At 41.3% G+C, this 17,788-nt stretch overlaps 1 protein-coding gene across 1 annotated transcript in view; it reads right to left on the minus strand.

The window, feature by feature from the left end:
- DNTT (DNA nucleotidylexotransferase) overlaps positions 1-17,788 on the minus strand; it is a 343,242-nt gene that overhangs the window by 227,491 nt on the left and 97,963 nt on the right. The window contains exons 6-7 of the mRNA XM_030204811.1: positions 15,538-15,661; positions 8,760-8,892 (exon numbers count right to left, since the gene is read on the minus strand). Coding sequence (XP_030060671.1) covers positions 8,760-8,892; positions 15,538-15,661 — 257 coding nt within the window. The remainder of the gene's footprint in view (positions 1-8,759; positions 8,893-15,537; positions 15,662-17,788) is intronic.

Raw genomic sequence — 17,788 nt, forward strand, 5'->3', positions numbered from 1 at the left:
GTGAACCAGGAAGTATTTATTGTGATAGTAAACCCCCATGTTATATGTCCTTTCTCTACCTCCTTCCTCCACCCTTCCTCCTTTGTCATACGAGAAGATACGAAGTTTTGAAGCATGGTGGTGATTTCCTTTTAAATATTTAGGGATCCTTTTACTAAGCTACAGAAAGCACTAAAGCATGCTTAACACAGCACAAAAGTGCTTACCGCAGGACATGCTCAGGCGTCCCCACAGTAATTTTTCTTTGTGCACATGCTACCCAAACACTAAAAAATAAAACATTTTTAGCACTGGGGGTAGGTTGGGGGTGGAGAGTAGGCAACATCACCACACACTAACCAATGAGCTTGTGGTTTACATGTGAGCTCTTACTGCCTACAAAATAGGTGGTGGTAAGGGATCATGTACTAATGGCCACACGCTAATGGGAAAATTAGCGTTTGGTCATGAATTCTAAAAATAGGAAAATCAGCCATTTTACTCACACAGTAAAAATGGCCTTAGCACACAGGAATGACACGGGTAAGCATGTGCTAAGGCCACTTTTTACCACAGTTTGGTAAACAAGGCCCCTAGTTAAAATTCATAATGTTAAATACTGTATCCGGCCGATATTTGGTGCTATTTAACCGGCCAGGATTGGCTTCTGGCTGGTTAAATAACATTTAGTCAGTTAAGTACTAATATTCAGCATGCGATAGCTGGTTATCTCCACTGAATATTCATGGTTAGCACATAGGGCCAGATTCTATATATGGTGCTTTAAAAATCTATGAGATAACATTTCTGCCTAAGCCTATTTGTCATGTCCCCTACCTCAATGCAAGCGGCATCCTCGGGCTGCACGGGGTCCCGTTGACACACACACTTGACTGGAACTGCCTGAGCCATGTGTGTGTAGTCCTCTCTAGGTTTGTTCAGAAAGTGGTGGTTGCAGGCTCCTTAATTGCTTTGTTTCCATGCACCTGTTTCTGATCTCTCTCTCTCTGCCTGGCTTCCAGGCTCCTTGATTGCTTTGCTTCCACTCACCTGGGTCTGCTCTTCCTCTCTCTGGCTCCCTTGCTTCTTTCCTATTGGTCTTCCGGTTCCTCCTTCCCCTGCTCTTGTCCTATGGCTGTGCCCCTTCTCCCTGCTGATGTCAGACGCCAGCACTTTGTCAGCTGAGCTCTCCCTGGACTCCATGCTTCGGCTTCTACTTTGGTAGGTGTTTCTAACTGTGTAGTCTGCTTCTTATCTACTGGTCCCTTGTTGCTGACTTTGCCTGTACCTGGATTACTCTTCTGCCTGCCGCCTGCCTACTGACTTGCCTGTACCTGGATTACTCTCTTGACTACCACCTGCCTACTGACTCTCACCTGCATCTGGATTACTCTCTTTCCTGCCGCCTGCCTACTGACTTTCACCTGTACCTGGATTACTCTCTTGCCTGTCGCCTGCCTACTGACTGCCGCTTGTACCTGGATTACTCTCTTGACCTGCTGCCTGCCTGGCTGATACATTCATTACCCCGCTTCCAGCTCCATCCCGTAAGTCCTGCAGGCTGCCCGAACCTAGGGGCTCAACCTCTGTGGAATGGCGGTCAGCCACCAAGCAGAACCTGGTCCAAGTACTGGGCTCAGCAGCGCTCTTCTTGGTACAAGAACTCACAAGTCTGACACTATTCTATAAGCGGCATTTAGATTTAGGTACTACTACTACTATTTAGCATTTCTATAGCGCTACAAGGCATACGCAGCGCTGTATATAAAATATGCTTAGTCAATATCCTAGTACCACTTACACCAATGAAAATGTGGCGTAAATCCCAGCATATAGATTTAGGCACAGATGGCCATATTCCATAACAACATATGTAAATTTTGGAACACCCATGAAATGCCCATTTCCCTGCCCATAACAATGCCCCTTTTTACCTACGTGCATTAATATGTTACAGAATACGCTTAGAGAGTTGTGTGTGTAAATTCTAAATATTGCCAATTAGAGCTCATTATTGCTGTTAAATGCTGTTAACAATGCTGATTGGCTTGTTAAGCCAATTAAGTTATGCATGTTGTTATAGAATACATTATAAAAAATCAACTACTATATAAACACATATAAAACACATCCAAAACAAACAGAATCCTACCTAAAATGTTGTCATGTCATTTGCATTTCCAAAAAATGCACAAAAGCAGTCTATTGATCATATAAAAAATGAGAAATGTGAATATTTCTAGCTGTCTACATATCCATATTTAACTATGGTTGTAATTTATATGTATTATATGCACGTGATAAATCAAAATCTCTCACAATATATTCTCTTTAGTAAAATAGAGGTTATTATGTCCCATTAGAACTCAATAATAATCCTAATTTAGAAATGTGTATATAAATACATACATATAAATTAGGACCATGGTTAAATATGAATATGTAGATTTTTATAATGTATTTTTAGACCCCTGAGGCAGGCCAGATCGGCCAAAACACGAGTCATGTTGGGTCACATTTGCTGTTGAAGGGTCACATTTGCTATAGAACCATCTGGAAGATTCAATAAAGAAATGTGGACATCATCTGTGAAAGGTTCTTTGTTTTTTGTCTCCTCTACTGTTTTGTGCTTGGAGTACTTTATCTGTGGAGGTTCTTCTGTTTGTGACTGATGAGCGCCAGCCAACGATAATTCACAGCACAAGCTCCCACCAGCGGGGTGCTCCAGCCACCAATGCCAAAACTTTCACAGATCTTCAGTTCATGCATTTGAACTAAGCATGTGCGGAAGTACCGACTTCGAAGGTTGGAGCATTCTGCCGGCTTTTTCACTGCTTCTGCAGCAAGGATGGAAGGTCCAGCAGAGAATCTCTGGCTGCTGGGCCTTGATCATCCTCACTAGCAAAGGTATGATTTGGCAGCAGTGGGAGGGGGGAGGACTGAGAGGAAATGTCCCCCCCCCCCCCGACCATCCCTGGCACCCCCCCTCCAAAAAAAAAAAAATAGTTCTGGATACACACTGATATTTATAAATTAAAAAATAAAGTGTGCACTCCAAAATAAAGTATCTGCAGTTCTTTAGTTTGGTGTACACACTTTATTTTTTCAATGACTCTGTCACTTAACTGTCTCTGTCTTTCTCTTCCCAGGACTCTCTTGGAATGGTAGGCACCAGTGGGATCTTCTGGAGGATGTTGCTAAGATACATATATATATATATATTTTTAGTTACATTTGTACCCCGCACTTTCCCACTCATAGCAGGTTCAATGTGGCTTACATATTATTTACAGGTACTTATTTGTACCTGGGGCAATAGAGGGTTAAGTGACTTGCCCAGAGTCAAAAGGAGCTGCCTGTGCCTGCAGTGGGAATCGAACCCAGTTCCGCAGGCCCAAAGTCCACCACACTAACCACAAGGCCACTTCTTTCCACTGACTAGAATAGCTATATGTAAATAATCAAAGCAAGACTAACCCCCTGAAGTGTGCACTTTCTTTTTAGTGTGTCTTTTTCTTCTCATAGTAAACATAGTAGATGACGGCAGAAAAAGACCTACACGGTCCATCCAGTCTGCCCAAGAAGATAAATTCATATGTGCTACTTTTTTATTTGTACTGTCCTCTTCAGGGCACAGACCGTATAAGTCTGGCCAGCCCTATCCCCGCCTCCCAACCACCAACCCCGCCTCCCACCACCAGCTCTGGCACAGACTGTATAAGTCTGCCCAGCACTATCCTCGCCTCCCAACTACCAGTCCCGCCTCCCACCACCAGCTCTGGCACAGACCGTATAAGTCTGCCCAGCACTATCCCCGCCGCCCAACCAGTGTTGCCAGGTGGGCGGTTTTACCGCCCAATTGGGCGGTTTTCCGCGACCCGCCGCGGGAAATTTTTGCCCGCGGCGGGTTGCGGTTTTTTGGGCTCCTTTTGGGTCGTTTGGGCGGTTTTAAAAGCGTTTTTTTTCGGCCGCGGGGGGCGGGGTTAGTGACGTTTTGGGCGGGGTTCATGACCTTTTGGGCGGGGCCGATGATGGGGGAGGCGGGGCCGGTGACGGGGAGGCGGGGCCGGTGACGGCGTGGGCGGGGTTGATGACGGCGGGGGTGGGGTTGATGACGGCGGGGGCGGGGATGATGATGCGGGGGTGTGGGTGTCAGGGGCGGGGTTTGACTTTGGGCGGGTTTTGGGCTGGATTTGGGCTCGATTGGGTGGGAAAAAATTTTTCCACCTGGCAACCCTGCGCCCAACCACAAGCCCCGGCACAGACTGTATAAGTCTGCCCAGCACTAGTCCCATCTCCCAACCACCAACCCCGGCACAGACCGTATAAGTCTGCCCAGCACTAGCCCCGCCTCCCAACCACCAGCTCTGTCACCCATTCTAGGCTAAGCTCCTGAGGATCCCTTCCTTCTGCACAGGATTCCTTTATGTTTATCCCACGCATGTTTGAATTCTGTTACCGTTTTCATCTCCACCACCTAACTCTTCCCCCCCCCCCCCAAATAAATTGATAATCGAATTTCCCTACTAATAACCCACCCTCAAAATGTTTAATTTATGTTGTTATTCTTCAGACAAATGCGTTCTGCTTTTTCTTCAAGCATTCTCTTAATTTAAGCCTCACAATCTTTGTAGTAAAATACCATTCACTTGAGAGACCTAATCTGAATCACAGAAGACAGTTATAACTTTCAGTAAGATTTCAGTTTTGTCTCACTCTGAATTTTCAAAACATTTCAAGTCAACCACTTTTAAATAATGTTCTCTTATTTTTCAGAATATCCAACAACAGTCTCTGTTCGGACACAATTCCAGAAGGATAATTCTGGAAAATACTCTCTCTTTCAAACAATTCCTCACTTTCATTAACCTGAAGAAGTTGTTCACTAAATCACCATAATAGACCACGCTTGTCAAAAGGTAACATCAGTTCCTTTCTGTAGAAAATTGCTGCTACACATCAATAAAATTACAAATGTTCAGCTTACTATTTCTCACAAGCATCTGAGAGGTTTTTTTTAAAATCATGAGAGCGCCCTTTGCACATTTCACATGACAGTTCCATCCATCACATTTATCAACTCTGAAAACTTTGAAGAAAGCATACCAGTCTCATACTACTTTTAAATTTCCTTCTTTACAGCAACAAATAATCTCAATTCTGCATTTTCTCAGTTTCACAACAAACAGCCATACACATATCTACTCACAACCACTGCTCCTTCCCAACTGCCATCTTTAGAATGCTAGCAACCCGCTGGGAGCTCCGGACAGAACGAGGCAGCTTGTGCTCTCCTCAGGCTGCAAGCAAGCAGTCTATTCCCCTTACACCCATGCCAAAATCTAGCTTGCAGCCTTTCTAGCCCCAGCACCTTGCCAGGGTTTCTGCTGTTCAGTTTTTGCTTTCTGTCTTTGTCCCCATGCTGTCCACTTCATGACTCTGTATGCACTTCCAGGTTCAGGAATACCAGCCCAGACTATGCAGCCACTTCCAGGGTCTTCCTCTGCTCTGCCCTATACCATCAAGCTCACTGCTGCTCTTCCCCCATGGCTTGGACCCGAGCTGGCTCCCTGATCTCATTACTGACCTGGCAGCTTCAAACTCATGCACACACGTTCACTTCTGGGTCACGGGGACAGCTCTATTGCTGGCTCTGTCTCTCTATGTGGCCTTTCCAATAACACATCCTCCTAGTCACTTCACTGCCCAAGGTCCCACTGGACCTGGAATGCTGCCCATGCTTGCAGCCCTTGTCACTTCCTGGTCTGCAGGGAGAACATGTCCCCACTCCTGCCATCAGCACCTGGGCCAGCCAGTGACTTGCAGCAGCAGGGCTCCAAGGCCTCAAGCCACCCACTCTATCACCACCAGTCCTGCTGAGTTGTTTTTTTTCCCTTACCCTAGTCACATTATTTTGATAGTTTGATAATGCAAATAGAATTGAGACCTATGAGTAGACCTTGGAGAAGTATCCTAGTGGTTACAACACCTGGCTGACAACCAGAAAACAACAAAAACACCTCTGTGAATAGAAGATGGGCATACTGGTACACTAGTACACAAATTTAATTGAAATATATGGGAGGCAAAATCTCATACTACTGTGGCTAAACACGATTCCTTTAACTGGGCTACAATATTAGGAAGCTGAAAGCACACAGTTCAAAAAGTAATCATAGGTTAAAAAACCTCCCGTCAAACGCCCAATTTCAAAAGGGAAAACAATATTATATGACTTAGTGGAAAGCACTTATCTTAAAACATGCTCAAAGTCCGTTCTTCAATGCTCAATTCTGGCAGGGTCGGTCTCAAAGCTGTCTCGTTGAGGAATTACCCTGAACAGATTGAGATGCAGTGAAGGTCTCCAGAGGATGCCTTAGCGATACGGGTCCGTCGGGACCTCACTGCTTTGAGACCGACCATGCCAGAATTGAGCATTGAAGAACGGACTTTGAGTGAGACACTTAATTCTCCATTGTCTCAGATAAACAAAATCAGATTATAAGTCCTCCAGGGACAAGAAATACCTAGCATACTTGAATATAACTCCCCTTGGGCGCTAAATGTAAATAAATGTTTTTAAAAAAGGTAAATTATTTTCTTGTTTTGCCCTTAGTAACTTTGACCAGCAATATTTTCTTACAAGGGGTGATTTTAAAAAGGTTTGGTCCTACTTAAAAAATATAAAAGCCACTATTTATACACATACACCCACAACACGCACAGATTTGAAGGGAATGTATTCTGTACATACTGTGGTTGGACTGAAACTTTATATATGCATTTCTTAATTTGCAATAGAAAATAAAAACCCATATACTTAAAAAAAATGCCCTCATCAGCTTTTACACCTGCTATGGAGTACAGAACTAATCATTTGGACCCAGAGTTTGGAACATATCCACGATGCAACTAATATGACTAGCAATCAAGAGGAAGTTGCTCCAGATATGGATCTCACAGGTTTCTTTGAATTCTCTTTGGAAGTGATCAAACAAAGAATAACATTGGTAGTGAATTTTGCTTTGGAACTTGATTACAGCAATATTTATATTGTTGCAATATTAATTAGCAATTCTTAGGCTCAAAAATACACAATTTTCTAGATTTATCTAAAGTTTCTCAAATGAGCTACCAGGCTTTTTGAGTCTTGGATGTTGATTTTGTATTGAAATGTCCTTGTACTTATGTGATTCTGATTGAAGGTAGAACATATTTGTTTTTTTGAATCAAAGCAGCTGTTAGATTTTATTATAGCAAATGAGGAATTAAAAATTCATGTATGATTTCTCAGGGTTTTGGAAATCACTGTTAAGTTCAAGCTGAGATAGCTGTGTAGAAAGGATGCACCCCCCCCCCCCCCCCCTTTTTCCAGACTTGTAGTCAAACATAGTAATATAATAATTCTTCTGTTTTATTTTCCTCAACGTATAACTTAATTTCTTTACTATTGATTTAGAATTGATTGTAAAGTTAAAACTAAAATAAAAAATAAAGAAACAAAATGAGTGTCCCTGCTGTACATGCCACCAAATACATACATTTCAGCACAACCTTGTGCATATTTTTAAAAAGCTCTGCGTTCAATCAGCCTTTATAAAACACACTGCAAATTGTGAATGTTTCAGCTTTGATGCCCTTTTTCTGACCTAGATTACCTATATGAAATTTAGCTTACAATGGGGTCCTTTTACAAAGCTGCAGTAAGCACTAGCGTGTGCATACTACAGCTGAAAAGGGCTTACTGTAGGATGCAGTAAGGCATCCTGCGGTAATTTTGCAATGTTCACATACAAACCGTGCATCAAATTTTTTTTTTTTTTTTTTTTTTTTGCAGAGGGGGCATCTGAGGGGTAGAGACTGGGCACTTCTGCACTCCTTTAGATTGTAAGCTCCTTTGAGCAGGGACTGTCCTCTGTGTTAAATTGTACAGTGCTGCGTAACCCTGGTAGCACTTTAGAAATGTTAAGTAGTAGTAGTAGTAGTAATTAGCTCGTCTGGATTCTTGTGCGTTAACTGATTAGCATGTGAGCCCTTACCGCCTTCAAAATAGGCTAATCTTTTTTTAATTTGCACATGCTAATGGCAAAATTAACATATGGGCCATTAATTCAGAATATGGTAAACTGAGCATTTTTCAGCTGTGCTAAAATGGCCTTAGGAAGCAGAAAAGAACCATGTAAGTGCATGCTAAGACCACTTTTTTAGCACAGCTTAGTTAAAGGACCCCAATGTGTTTACAAATGTAAGCACAATAATATTTGTCATGTTCCCTATCATGATGTTTGCACAGACATAAGACATTTTGCCTATCTTAAAAAGAAAAAGCAACAAGGTAGTTCCAGCAAATATGGTGTACTACAAAAGACTCTTGGTTGAAATATCATATTTCTGTAATCTATTTTTCAGATGAAAGTTCAAAAGTGTTAAGTAAAACAAAACAGAATTCTACCCTAAAAATGTTATACTTGTTTCATAGTCATAATTCACTTTGCCCTTTCTTTGCTCTTTCCTCACCTAATCATATTTTCCAGTAGCAGAGAAGAACAAACAGTATTCAAAGCCTCAAAAACTTCTTAAAATTTGGTAGATAATGAAATTGGCTAAAAGTTACTTATTGATCCTGGGGCCTTAACAACTTTGGAAAACACATACCACATTAGCCATCTGGTAATACATGTGATATACAGCACACTTTTATTCTAGCCATTTTCTGTTGCTGGTATTGCATTGTATTATTCATAACTGAAAAGTTGAACTCCATTATTTAGTCAAATTACCTTCTAAATCCACCTGTTAAGGTCACGAGAGCATCAGGCAAAAATGTCCAGACAGTATCTTTAACAGCCAAGCTAATTGCTTCTGCTTCTGCCTTAGAAACAGGGGTAATAAGGTCATTGTAGTAGAGGAAACCTGAAAGACAATTTAGCATAGCAATAAAATCTTACTGGTATGAACAATGAAACTTCAAAGGGCACTGTGTGACACCAAAAAGAACTTCTGCGTACTTTCTAAACCACATTAAATTGCTGTATACAAGAGAGCCAGATCACCCAAAAACTTTTAAGGCCTCAGGAGGGCAAAGTGGGAAAAAACGCAAATAGTAACTGTTCTAAAAACAGATATTACAAAAATTATTATGGGCCTCAAAAAGACAGTGTACAGAGGGCTCCACTATTACCCTTCACCCTGACCCAAAATTGCACTCAACTACCAGTTCACCCAAATAAAAACATGTTTCATTTGCCACTGATAAACTTTGAATGCAAATATAGTCATTCCTACTTGAACTTGGTTTAGTACAAGTTTCAGGTTTATTACGTTTTTACTATATCACACATCGAATGACTTCTGAGCTGTGTCCAATTATGAATATGCTATAAAATAATAATAATAAAATAATAAAGAAAAAAGAGAAAAGAAGGAATTTCATTATTAATAGGAAATGAAGAAGACAGATAAAAGTCTCATAATGATGTGGCCTTCAGGCCCACCTCTGCCCCCCCCCCCCCCCTTCCCCTGGCTACTGTAATGATAAAGGAAATAATTTTATCATACTAAAATGAAAAGGCATCTCTGGATAAAAATGTTTTTAGTCCAACTTAGAATTTTTTTTAGACTAGCTTCTGATCTCAGATCAATCAGTAAGGCATTCCATAACTTGGGAGCAACCACTAAAGATTTTACAACGAATATGGTCATACCTTATCTGTCTAAAAGTGGGAAGTACAAGTATTTGATGCTCACTAGATCTTAATGATTAGCCTGGAGAATAGGGTATTAAAAGATGTGATAAGAAAAGAGGGTAGCCACTAAGCTGTACTTTATAGGTCAATAGTTGAATTTTATATGTAACACAATGTGAGAATGGTAGCCAGTAATCACATTTAAGCAATGATGTTATATTAGAGTCAAGAGTTCGGCCGCAGCCACTAGGTCCCATCTTTTATTCTGTGGGAGCAATTTTAACACTTTCAAAAGTTATTGTTTAGCCTTTGTATAAAATAAGAAGATAGAAGCTTTGATAAGAGGGTCCCAAAGCTGGTGAATGAGTAGGCAGGAGCCCCATATTATAGTTGAGCTCAAGTCTACTCGTTCCCCTGGCTGTAGTGGTGAGTTAGTGAGGGGGGTGGGGGAGAGGAAGCAAATGAGCAGGAAAGTTAGATGAGGTAGGTGGAACTGACCTTTTCACCCATTCAACATTTATCAGAGTAGGTGTGAGGAAGCCAGATGGCAGGGGAAGAATGCAGCATAGGTCATCTATGTCAGGAGTCAGGTGTTTGGTAGTAGTAATGAATTTTTCCACTTGTGTCAGTCAGTCACAGTGGTCAGGATTTATGGTTAATAGTACTTGGAATAGGTAGTCAGGTTTTCATTTTCCACTAAATGCGCCAAGAGGGCTATCCAGCGTGCTACCTGGTGTGCAAGGGAATGCTTGTTTTCTTGTTTAATGCTGGGAGTTGTGAGAGGACAGCATGTCAATTTCATTACAAATGAATTGGGTGTGGGGAAGCACATCCAGCACTTAGGTATTACCACTAAAGATCAGGCTTCCATTTATAGGCATATATGTATAAATCAGGCCATCTTGACAGAGTGAGTGAACATACTGCAACAGAAAAGCCTATCATCTCTCAAGATGCTGGTGGTGTGCAGTGGCCAAGGTCTTATCATTGATGTCCTCTCAATGTTATATTAAGTTATTCAGGAATGAATGAGAAGTTTAAGAGCAGCCAGATTCATAGGGGATGGCTATTAGAAGAGCTATGAACTACCACACACACAACACCTCATCACCATATGCTCACTACTCATTGTCCACCAGCTTATCTCCAAAATCCTTTCTTCAAAGCAGCTGTGACATGCCTGCACACAAGAACTGTTTGTCACACATTGCCAGACTGTCTTGCTTTTCTGTCTATTTTTCCACACTGGTGATAGAAGCTATCCCAAAGAAGCTGGCTCATGATCCCTCATCTTCCCCCTCCCCGTCCCCCTCCTCACCTCCTATAGCAAGACTACAGGGTAACACAACAGAAAGATACAACAGGTCCCACGGGCAATTGTTCTGCATGTCTTGTGACTGATCTCTCATCTTCTGCTGCAAAGCTGCCACCTTCTGTGGCATAGACTGCATGACAGTCACCAGCATCTGGCTGATCTCTAACTGTATCTCCTGCAGGGCCATATTTCATTTCCATTGCATCAGCACTCTTTTGGGCAAGGAGGCATGTCACCACAGTAAGATCAGCTGTACTCCATGTGGCCTAATGTTTTACCCAGAGGTTTGACTGTTAGAGACTCCACTGCACTATTCAGCATGTCCATGTAGGGCATTGGGGGGGGGGGGGGGTTCTTAATGGCTCTTGTTTCTCTTCCTGCTACTCTAATAGGCCTGTTTCCACAGCTTCAGCCTGATGTTCATTTCAACCCTCCTCCTCTGTGACACCATGGTGCTCCTGTGTGCCATTCTTTGCATTGTCTGCCTCAGATGCTTCAGGCTGATAAATTGTAATTGCTGCACCCAGCCTGGATCCCTTTAGATGCAGTGCTCTCCACTGCAGCTAGAAAACAGATTAGAATAATGTGAGCACATCATGGGCACAAAGACTACCAGATGTAACAATTTAGAATGCCCCACTTGAATTTTCCCCTACATAAACCCATTTCTAGGATAGCCAATACACCTACCATCCTATCCCCATTTTTGTGATGCTATGTGGAGCCTTTCACCAACATCTACTGCATCTCACTTTCCAAATCCACCTAAACCCTTTTGTCTAGCATGGTTGCCACAGTCCCAAGGACCAAGACTATAAGGGATAGTACATTTCTGCCACTGGCTGGGTCAAAAAGCTAACGTTCATAACTTTTCAGATTTTGACTTCTGTTACCATCTCTCAGAGCCTGTGTATATCCTGTGTTCTCTAGGGCTACAACTTCAAGCTGTCATCCTCCACAGAAGGACTGCATGTATTATGAACTACGTGGATTTAGTTCATGCCTTTCTGAGTCATAGTTCAAGGCAAGTCATTCAGGTATAGTAGGTATTTTCCCATCCATAGAGGGCTTACAATCTAAGATGCCCTTTTATTAAAAAGCATTGAGTCTTTAACGTGCAGTTGGTGTATGCTAACAAGCTACCACAGAACGCATTAAAGCATTTTGTAATAATTTGCTTGATTGAGCACACTAACCCATGTATTACCTATTTTAAAAAATTGGGGGGGGGGAGGGGGTAATGCACAGACAGTGGGCATTCTTGTGTTATCCAGCTAGCACATTATGATTAGCACACACTGACTGAGTAACACAGAAAGTCCCACATTAAAACATGTTAAGCCTAGATTTTACCACTCTTTAGTAAAAGGGCCCTAAGTGTTTGTACCTGAAGCAATAGAGGGTTAAGTGATATGCTGAAAGTCACAAGGAATGTCAGTGAGATTTAAACCAGGCTTCCCTGGTTCTCAGTCCACTACTCTAACCATTAGACTGCCCCTTCATTTTGTGATTTGATAGAGCATCCAACGGGGAATATATGCATGCATAAATGCTGGCAGACCTAATGCAAGCACAGCTTTGTATGTATCACCACAACAAAACTGTCTGTTGGCTAGTTCCTGCACATAAAAGCCCCCAAGGGTATATATTAGATAGCATAGACAGTAGCAGCAAGTTGATATTATTAGGCCTACTGCAAGGCTCACTGGCTAGAAGGGTAGTACAGCACTGCGTACGTCTAGTAGCGCTATAGAAATGATAAGTAGCAGTAGGGTAGGCAGAAGCTGTCTAGGAATCACCTCTGGGGATGTGGAGAACACTGCAGGCTGGTTAAACAGCAGGTATGCATAAAGGCCATGTAGGTAGGTCTTTAAGCCCTGCATCTTCTCACTGAGCTCTAAGTATGTGGGAACTGCAAGAGATGGTTGGAGGACAAACATCTATAAGTAGCAGAAATGGTAGTTGTGTAAAGGGACAGCAATATAAGGTTGTTAAAGGCACAGAGAAGAAAAGTATAATAACAGCATATGGATGCATTCCTCTGAGGCCACATGCAACTACATAAGTCTGTTATCTGTACCTACCTCTTAGCTCAGTAGACTGGTATGTGTCTAGCTGACTAAACCCCTACAGAGTTGCTGTATCAAACATGGCCAGCATCTGCCACTCAGCCTGAAAGAAGGACTCCTTGTTTGGCGCAGAATGAAATCTGCCATCTGCCTTTGCCGTCACCTGATGCCTCATGGCTTTCCATTTAAGTCCTCAGTGTCTCTGTTGTTGTTGTGGGACACAGCATTTACCATCTGTCAGATCCCAACCCAGATTTGTTGTTTGGTAGATGCAGAGACATTCTAGCCCACTGAGATAAAGAGGTTGCACTGATGTTTTGCCACCTTCTTCACTATAAGGTGATATTTCCCAAAAGGAGAAGTTGACCTTTCTTAATAAAAACATTTTCTGAGATGCCTTGGAACAAGACTTAGCTGTCTGATTGAGCAAGTTCCCAAAATCATGGCATCTATATGTATATGTATTATATTGTACAATCAGGGACTCAAATATACTACCGGAGCCTCCGTTTTATAAATTTCAAATATGCTCCAGACTGTTGAAATACAAAACTCTTTATTAAACACATGCGCTTCAAAACCTGCTCATGTGCATTTTAAAATCTGTAAATACACACACAACTCTCTTCTGTCTTTCATACCCATTCACTCCTGTATCGTGTCTGCTTGGTGACTCTATAAGCATTAAAAGTTATATACAACTTGCTGTTTTAAATATTATTGCACTGCACATTATATTTCACATTTTACATTCCTCAAATAAATATCACAGTGTTACACAGAATTAAAGGCAAACATCCTTTTGTAATTCTGCTGTCTTTGATCTTCCAGTTTCCCTTTCTTACAATGTCTATTTTGAGGGTTTGTAAGAAGTCTCCAGTGCTTTCCTCAATCAATAAATGAGTCTGCTTTCAATACTCTTCAGGCACTACGTTGGAGGAATGAGTTACTCATGATAAAATTTGCTGTGGTCCTTAACCAAACGTCGGCTCTATGTATATGGCCATGGGCTTTAATAGACACTGACCGCCTAAAATGGCAGTATCCACATGAAAATGGCAGATACAAAATATATAAATGAGGCACCTTCCTCAATAATGTGAAAAATAGACCAAGCTACTACTTCAAGTAGCACAGTTCCCACCATAGTGGCTTCATAGTAGTCAATATATTACATAAAATAGGAACCAAAGAACAAATAGAGGAAATTCACACACACACACACACACACACACACACACACACACACACACACACGATGTAAGGAAAACAGTGAAAGACCACAAGCAAACAAAGAAATGTGAAATAAATATATTACTAGAGTAAATAAATAATTAGAAACTAGTCTGTGAGATTAAATATCCACTTTAATAATTTAAATAAACTAAACCCAATTAGCCATTTTTCAGCCACTAACAAACAACAAAAAGGTTATATGAAACACCGAAAGTGAAAAATTGTAGAAACATATAAACATGGTACGTCAAACACAGGCTTTTATGCAGGATAAAGAGCCATAATTAACAATTTGGTACAGAGTTATAAGGTTTGGGAGCAAACATTGAGATGACAGCAACTGCGATGTCAACTCTAAAGGTTAGAATAAGCCACAGGGCATATATAAACAATATAATAACTTGTAGTTGGTGACAACAAATTTATGAACAACTTCAAAAAAATCTATTTTAAGGCACTCAGAAACATGAATGTTCAGCTAGCTACAAAAAATTTATATTCTTGCCTACCACTACTGATGTGGACCTGAGTCAGAGCTTTGTAATCCCTGCTCCAAGACTGCATCAATGAGGGCATGTAGCTCTAATCAAGGAGACCCCAGATGGTCCAGGGTTTGGCTAAGGAGAACCAGGGTGTCTTGGAAGCCTTGGTGAGTATCTTGTCTCAGGAGCTGGATTTTCAGCAGAACCTCCAGATCTCCCAAGACCTCAGTGACCTCATGTAGGTCCAACTGATCCTGAAAGGTGGTAGTTTCCTCTGGTGCATAGGCCAAAACCTCAAAGGAATCTGACTATCCCTATTCTCCTATCTCTTCTTGCTATTCTCCTGCTGCCTCCTCACCTGTTTCCTTCTCCATTCTCCTCCTCCATGGATGACTCATCATCCCCTTCCTCTAAGAACTCTTCCTCATCTACCTCTTCTTCTTTCATTGTTGGAGGATTTGTCCTTCTCATCCTCTACCTCCTCCTTCGCCACCTAGTCAAGGGCCCCAGGACTTGTTTGGTTGCCAGTCCCTTGGGATTATATTGTTGCAGGTAAAATGGGTGTTAGCGGGAGATAGAAATGGAGACATGGGCTGTATTTTCAGTCCCAAACAGCCTCAGTAGTAGAATCAAGTCTTAAAAGCAGACCTAGATTTTCCATATGGTTGTAAAAAGTACTGCCTGACTAACGTTAAACTGTAATGAGCAAGCTTTCGTTTTTATTTTGTTTTATTTGATTTTACATAATCAACAAAGTCATTCACCATTACCTGCTTTCTGCATTTTAGTTAACTTAAGGGTTGGGTCCTCTTTTATATACTCCAATGTCCGGAAACCCATATTAAACCATTTTTCAGATGTCTTCAATCCCACTCCAAAGACAGATGTAAAGAGCTAAATAAAAAACCAACACATACATTTCTGTAAACATGTGATGAGAAAAGGTTATTGAAAAATAGCTGGTGTTGCTTTGAAAAGCATCAGATAATTAGCAGAAATTTGAAAATGCAGTGTTAGCTTCAGTCACAAGATTCAATGGTCATTAATGCTACTAGCTATTTGGATGTTGGTGCTAATGCTGTGGTTTAAAGAAAGATTAAATATTCAAATTTGTTTTTAAACTTTAGTTTCCTTGCAGTTCTGCTACTGACAGTGCCCTTGGCAGCAGCCATTATCAGATAATTGCCCTTGTCATACAGGTTAGGCCATCTATTAACACAAGCAATTATCTCATGGTAATGCTCACTGCCACAGGCACTATCATATGTACATCAAAGACAGCAAGTTTTAAACATTGGCTACACTGTTTAAAAAGCAATGTTGCTCACTTGTAAGAGGTGTTTTCCATTGACAAGCAAGATTGAGTCAGGCATACAAGTAGGTGACATCATCCGATGGCACCAGGATGGAAATACTTTGAGACCTCAAACAGCATTAAATATACATATAGAGCTAGATTCCATATATGGTGCCCAAACAAAATCAGCACAAAAAAAAAATGCTATTCATGCCATCATAGAACGGAGCGGAGGAGTAGCCTAATGGTAGCGTGGGAACTTAGGGAACCAGGTTCAATTCCCACTGCAGCTCCCTGTGACTCTGGGCAAGTCATTTAACCCTCCATTAACCAAGGTAGAAAATAACTACCTGTATACAATATGTAAACCAATTTGATTCTAACCACAGAAAGGCAGTTTATCAAATCCTATCCCCTTTCCCTAGTGTTTACACCCAGGAATCCCATTTGCACCCACTGAAACATGGTGCAAATGTATACTCCTACAATGCATGTTAATTTTAGGAAAGACCCTCCCATTTCCACACCTTGTTTTTCAGATCAACAAATAAATTTTAGGCACGGATCCTGCACCTAAATTTATATACTGAAATGCCAATTAAATCTAATTAATGCCAATAATTGCTTGTTAAAAAGCCAGTTATTGACACTAATTAGCTCATCATTCAATTAAGCTGCACGTGCAAATTGGACCTATGCCCAAATTTGCACAAACAATTTTTAATGACTTTCATAGAACTTAGGGGATAATGCAGTAATATATGCAGTGATATATATAGCAGCAATATTCAGCCACTATCCCTGTGAATCTATATATCACGCCTTGTGTTCTACGCTGAAATGCAACCATATTCTATAACAATGCATGTAACTTAATTGGCTTAACAAGCCAATCAGCATTTTTAACAGCACTTAACAATAGTGAGCACTAATTGGCAATAATAGAATTTACACGCATAACTTGCTAAGCATATTCTGTAATGAATGGCGCCTAAATTCTAACACGTGGAACTTAAAGGGGGCATGCTTATGAGCAGGGAAATGGGCATTTTGTGGACATTCCAAAATCTATGCACACTGTTATAGAATATGGCTCTCTGAACCCAAATCTACATGCTCTTATTTACGCCACATTTCTCAGTGTAAATGGAGGTGCATAGTTTTAGGTGTCGGGATATCAACTAAGCATATTCTATATACTACGGCTAAATCTAGGTGCCGCTTATAGAATATGCTTAGGTGGAAATTTATTCCACGCAGATTTTCAGGTATCATATATAGAATCTAGTCCTATGGGGGCAATTCTATAACAATAACGCTAACATTTACGTTCTTTTTTAGAACAGGCTTTTACTGAGCAACTTGTTATAGAGCTGCCTGGAGGGTGCCTTGTCAGAGCCTAGTCTAACTGGGTTTATACACACCTTTAGGTGTGAGCATTTATTTGGATTTTGCTCACACCTTTTTCAGTAGTAGCTTGAGGTGAGCTACATTCAGGTACACTGGGTATTTCTCTGTCCCTGGAGGGCTCACAATCTAATTTTCTACCTGAGGCAATGGAGGGTTAAGTGACTTACCCAAGACCACAGGGAGCAGCAGGGGGATTTGAACCAGCCACCCATAGATAACAAACCTGGTGCTCTAACCACTAGGCCACTCCTCCACTCCAACCATAGAGCTGGTGAAATGTTAGCACCCGGTTACTGCAAATATGTATGTAACAA

This window comes from Microcaecilia unicolor, chromosome 5 (genome assembly GCF_901765095.1).
Source record: "Microcaecilia unicolor chromosome 5, aMicUni1.1, whole genome shotgun sequence".
In the NCBI taxonomy this organism is placed as follows: Eukaryota; Metazoa; Chordata; class Amphibia; order Gymnophiona; family Siphonopidae; genus Microcaecilia; species Microcaecilia unicolor.